Source organism: Bison bison, unplaced genomic scaffold, assembly GCF_000754665.1.
Source record: "Bison bison bison isolate TAMUID 2011002044 unplaced genomic scaffold, Bison_UMD1.0 scf7180017864302, whole genome shotgun sequence".
In the NCBI taxonomy this organism is placed as follows: Eukaryota; Metazoa; Chordata; class Mammalia; order Artiodactyla; family Bovidae; genus Bison; species Bison bison.
In genome coordinates, this window is record NW_011494874.1 from 7,412,528 (window position 1) to 7,418,527 (window position 6,000).

The 6,000-nt window shown below is 45.9% G+C and overlaps 1 protein-coding gene across 1 annotated transcript in view; it reads right to left on the reverse strand.

Annotated features, from left to right (window-relative positions):
• The window catches only part of AK7 (adenylate kinase 7), a 68,991-nt gene that overhangs the window by 51,274 nt on the left and 11,717 nt on the right, over positions 1 to 6,000 (reverse strand). The window contains exon 3 of the mRNA XM_010851392.1: positions 1,957 to 2,065. Coding sequence (XP_010849694.1) covers positions 1,957 to 2,065 — 109 coding nt within the window. The remainder of the gene's footprint in view (positions 1 to 1,956; positions 2,066 to 6,000) is intronic.

Here is a 6,000-nt window from a genome sequence, read left to right on the forward strand (position 1 = left end):
AGGTAAAGTCAAGGCTATGGTCTTCCCAGTGGTCACGTACGGTTGTGAGAGCTGGACCATGAATAAGGTAGAGCACCAAAGCATTGATGCCTTCCAACTGTGGTGTTGGAGAAGACTCCTGAAAGTCCCGTAGTCAGCAAGGAGATCAAACCAGTCAATATTAAGGGAAGTCAATCCTGAATTCTCGTTGGAAGGACTGATGCTGAACCTGAAGCTCCAGTATTTTCGTCATCTGATGTGAGCAGCTGACTCATTGGAGAAGTCCCTGATGCTGGGAAAGATTGAAGGCAGAAGGAGAAGAGGGCGTCAGAGGATGAGATGGCTGGATGGCATCATCGATGTAATGGACATGAACTTGAACAGATTTCAGGAGATGGTAAGGGACAGAGAGGCCTGGTGTGCTGCAGTCCATGGGGTCACAAAGAGTCAGACACGACTAAGCAACTAAACAATAACATTAGGTATAAAATAAGCTATAAGGATATATTGTGCAACACAGGAAACACAGCCAACATTTTATAATAATGGCAAGTAGGGTATAACCTTCAAAAATTGTGACTCATAACATTATACACTTTTATAATATTTTACATCAATTTTGGGCTTCCCTGTAGCTCACAGTAAAGAATCCTGCAGTGCAGGTAACCTGGGTTCGATCCCTGGGTTGGAAAGATCCCCTGGAGAAGGAAATGGCAACCCACTCTAATATTCTCGCCTGGAAAATCTTGTGGACAGAGGAGTTTGTCGTGCTACAGTCCATGGGATCACTAGAGTCGGATACAACTTAGTGACTAAACCACCACATCAACTATCCTTCAATTTAAAAAATTCTCTCCTTCAGGAGTACCTGTTGCTAAATTAATTTAGCAAGGAAGCCATTAGACTGAGGTGGCCCTAGCACCTTAGCAGCCTCGATGAGCAAACCCAAACCTAAAGAAACTAATCACAAATAGTCGATAGACCCTCCCAAATAAGGGAAATGCTTTCGCTGCAGCCAATCAAATAATTGCATGCTTCTGGCTTTTCTCTTCCCTGGTCACCTAGATGGTAAAGAATCTGCCTGCGATGTGGGAGACCCAAGTTCGATCCCTGGGTCAGTTAGATCCCCTGGAGAAGGGAATTTCTTCTTGCCTGGAGAATTCCATAGAGGAGTCTGGCAGGCCACAGTCCATGGGGTCACAAAGAGTTGGACATGTTGCTGCTGCTGCTGCTAAGTCGCTTCATTCGTGTCCGACTCTGTGCAACCCCATAGACGGCAGCCCACCAGGCTCCCCCGTCCCTGGGATTCTCCAGGCAAGAACACTGGAGTGGGTTGCCGTTTCCTTCTCCAATGCATGAAAGTGAAAAGTGAAAGTGAAGACGCTCAGTTGTGTCCGACTCTTAGCAACCCCATGGACCGCAGCCTACCAGGCTCCTCCGTCCATGGGATTTTCCAGGCGAGAGTATTGGAGTGGGTTGCCATTGCCTTCTCCCAGTCGGACATGACTGGGCGACTACTACTTAAGCTGTAGCCAGTCAAATAATTGCCTTGCTTCTGGGTTTTCTCAGTCTTGCCCCTAGTTTCTGTTAGTGGATCTCCTAACCACTTGGAATTTGGTGCTGCCCAACATGAATAGATTCTTTTTTTTTTGTCTGCCTAGCCATGGGGATCTTAGGATTTGAACCCGGGCTCTTGGCAGTGAAAGCACACAGTCCTAACCACTGGACCTCCAGGGAATTCCCAGTATGAATTGATTCTTGCTCACATAAACTCTTAAATATTTTCATATGCCTCTGGGTATGTTGTAACATTATCCATAGGCACATCCACTAGTTTGATCTCACTTCCTGTTTTAGGTAAATTTCAGATCAGTTCTCCCCTGGTTCTAATTTGCCTGGTGTTCCTGGGATGGCTCTTTGGTAAGGTATATGGCATGAAAGTCCCACCCCTGGAGATCAAGGGTGCATCTCACTGACCAGAGACTGCCCAGATGGCTTCCTCCGCTTGCTGGGGGTTCTCAGTGATGTTATAAATGATAACATCACATTCCAGCAGGCGCAAGAGAAGGTCTTCTTGAGAGATGCCCTGAAAAAGAAAGTTGACAGTAATTTGTTGCAAGAAGCAATGTCACCTTAATATTCAGATGGGAGTGACAATTTCCAGATGAGACATGCCGCCTGGATAGTCCCCCAAGAAGAAAAAATCACAGAAGGATTTTTTTTTTTAATTTAAAATGAAATCTTGGCTCTCTTCTGTGTGTAGTTTTCAAATAACAAAGTTTATGAAAATAGCCGGGAACAGATGAATAAGAAAATTACATAAAGATCTTAGGTACTATTTCTGCCTTCTGTTTAAACCGTGATTCAGGAGGGAAGAATTGGAACACACTAGAAGAAAATGTGTGAAGCATTTAAAACAAACTCAATCTTTGAGGAAGTTTCTTTGAGCCGTTATAGATCATGAATGACTCAGAAGTGCTGATAAGTGATTAACGTGGATTATTTCAGAATCCTCAAGGTGGAACAAACCTGGTCTCAAAATGTAAGGTAACTTATCACAGTTGACAGCTGGGAGTATTTAAAAAATACAGAATTTAAAAAAAAATTTACTTATTTTTGGCTGTGCTGGGTCTTTGTTGCTCTGTGGGTTTTCCTCTAGTTTGGAGAGCGGGGGCTAATCTCTAGTGGCCATGGGCAGGCTTCTCAATGCACAGGCTCTAGGGTGTGTGGGCTTTAGTAGTTGGAGCTCCTGGGCTCTAGAGTTCTGGGCTCTGGTTCTCCATGGGCTTAGTTGCTCCATGGCATGTGGGATCTTCCCAGATCAGGGATCAAACCCGTGTCTTCTGCATTAACAGGTGGATTCTTTAACCACTGAGCCACCCGGGAAGCCCCACAATACAGAAACTTCTAATGTTAAAAAGAAAAATTTCTTATATGATATGAAAGTAACTTTGACGATCATTGTGTTTAACTAGTTATTCCCTGCTGTGTGGTGCCAGCAGATTTTCGGAGTACCGTACCGAGGGTGGGTATCAACCATAAAAGGACCAGGATTTGCACTGGCTGCTAGTCCTCCTGTCTCAGGGGTCAGATATTCCTCCATAGATCCTTGATTGGTTGCATGAGGGCAGGACACTTCAGATCAAACTTGATCTCTTTACCACAACTTCTTCTGGAGAATCACAAGAGGGGAGAAGCCTTTCATCAGAGGTTGTGTGCGTGTGTGTGTTCAGTTGCCAAGTTGTGTCTGACCCTTCGATCTCATGGACTGCAGCACAGTTAGGCTTCTGTCCTTCACTGCCTCTGGGAGTTTGCTCAAATTCATGTCCCTTGAGTTGGTGATGCTATCTAACTGTCTCATCCTCTGCTGCACCCCCCGACCCACCCCATCTCCTTTTGTCTTCAATCTTTCCCAGCATCAGGGTCTTTTCCAATGAGTCAGCTCTTCTCATCAAAGTATGGGAGCTTCAGCTTTGGCATCAGTCCTTCTAATGAATTTTCAGGGTTGATTTCCTTTAGGACTGACTGGTTTGATCTTCTTGCAGTCCAATGAACTCTCAAGAGTCTACTCCAGCGCCATAGTTGTTAAGCATTAGTTCTTTGGCGCTCAACCTTCTTTGTGGTCTAACTCTCACATCCATACATGACTACTGGAAAAACCAAAGCTCCGATTAGATGGACCTTTGTTGGCAAAGTGATGTCTTGCTTTTTAATACACTGTCTAGGTTTCTCACATTCTTGTTAAATTCAACAGCAACATCCTAGCTTCTGGTGGTTCCCTGGCAATATTTGGTGTTCCCTGGCTTATAGAAACATCACCCACATCTTTACCTTCATCTTTACATGAAATTCTTCCTATACTCTGTCCAAATTTCCCCTTTTTTATAAGGACACTGAGCATACTGGATTAGAGACCCACCCAAATGACCTCCTTCTAACTCGATTTCTTCTGTAAAGACCCTATGTTCAAATAAGGTCTCATCTGGAGGTCCTGGGGGATTAGGACTTCACATATTTTGGACAGGATTCAGCCCATAATATCATCCATTTGATTTCTTTTCTGGACTGAATGTGCAAGAGAGAAGATACTCTGAAAATCCTGATTCAAACATGGATTTTTGGAACTTCCTGGCTGGCCAGTGGTTAGCACTTTGCACTTTCAGTGCTGAGGGCCTGGGTTCAATCTCTGGTCAGGGAACTAAGATCCCACAAGATGCACATTACAGTAAAAAAAAAAAACAAACAACTTTTCTTAAAGAAACAAAGATGGATTTTCACCTTGTCAACAGCATGACAGGAGTACACCACGGTCCTGGTATACCTGGGACTTACCTACAGTCAGCAAGGACACAGTGAGAAAGATTGGGGGATGGGAAGAAATTGAAGCCACGTGTTCCTGACACAGTGTGTTCTAGGTCTCTTCCAAGACAAAGAAGATGAAGCATCTGTGAGTCCATGAGAGCATGTGAGATGTGTCCAGAAGAAAACATGTACACCCGGTAAGTCACAGTTGGACTGATTTAAGCTGAAACAGGCACATTTTCAAGAGAATGGTCATCCTATCAGATATGTGCATTCATTTGTTCCCCCAATAAATAATTGTGAGCACTGATTTTGACCCTAAGGAGAAAGGCAAAAAATGACTGATGTATGACTGTTGATAATATGGAGCATTGGGTGTGCGTGTCTTGTTGGCAAAATTTTAGCAAATAAGTATGGTCTAATGTGGACAAGGATGCAACTAAGCACATGAAGCTTTTGTACACAGTAGAAAAAGGTAACCTGCTCTTGGACAAATGATGTGGCGCCCACTCCAGGACACACTGCAGCCAGCAGAACACGGTTCAGCCCCTACTCATGGCCACAGCTGAACATCCTTGTGCAGTGGGCAGCCTGTGCATTCTTTCAGGGCAGCCCCCAGTGTAGAAAGGGCTATCATAGAGGTACATCTGAGCTCTGATGGACCAGGCGAGTATGTGATTATGACTCATAGGGACTGACATTTGAGCTGGGCTGACAGGGTGAATACAAGCTCCCTGAGCAGAGCCTAGGAAGTTCACAGACTAGCAGGCCGTTTGCTGAGCCAGGAAGAAGCTCCTTTCACAACCTGGGCCAGCCTGCTATCTTCCATTCTCCACTCTGTCTCACCTTTTACGCCATACTTGCTTCTTCCCTTGGCTCCCCTAGAATCCAAGCTCTAGCTATACTGATGCTTTCTGTTCCAAAGCACACCATACCCTCACCTAGGTGTCCCCTTACCTGCTTGGTAAGTTCTACTCAGCCCTGCAGGCTCAGCCTCAGTCCCAGCATTTCCAGCAGTCCCCAAACTCCAAAAAGGAGGGCCAACTGTGTTGGATCTCCAGATCAGAGGAGCTGGGATGGGTCTTGATCTGCGGGATGGGGAGAAGTTTGGAGCTCACTTGTCTGGCTCTCTAGATAAGACTGAAAACTCAAACTGACCTTTGCAGAGTGCTCTGGACACGGCTGTGCGCATACCTCAGTCATCAAGTCACCGTCCTGCCTGGAGCTGCTAGTTCAGATCGAAGAGTCCCTGCTAGTCTGTGAGCCCTGCACTCATCTTTGGGCCTTTAAAGTACTCCAGGGACATGCCTGGCAGTCTAGGAGCTAAGACGCTGTGTACCAAGGCAGGGGGTGCTGGTTGGATCCCTGGTCAGAGAACTAAGATCCCGCTTGCCGTGTAGCAAGGCCAAAGAAAGGAAGGGCTCAATACTAATCCACTGAATCAAATTCAGGTATAAATAGAGATCAGTGGTGAGGACCTGAACCAATGCAATTAGCCAGGAGAATGGAAAGGAGACATTCTTTAGAGAGCTATTCAAGAGATGAGTTGAGGCCTCCCTTCCCTCAGCTGGGGTAAGCTTCTCGGTCTTTCCAGGGAAGCTAAGACCGCGTTAGAGTGAGACCGTCATTTCCCCCTGCGCTAGCACCGTGCCTGGCACCTGGGCCGAGCGCTCGCCCTCACCACGGCCTCGGTCTTGGAGCCCATCAGCGTCTACTCGG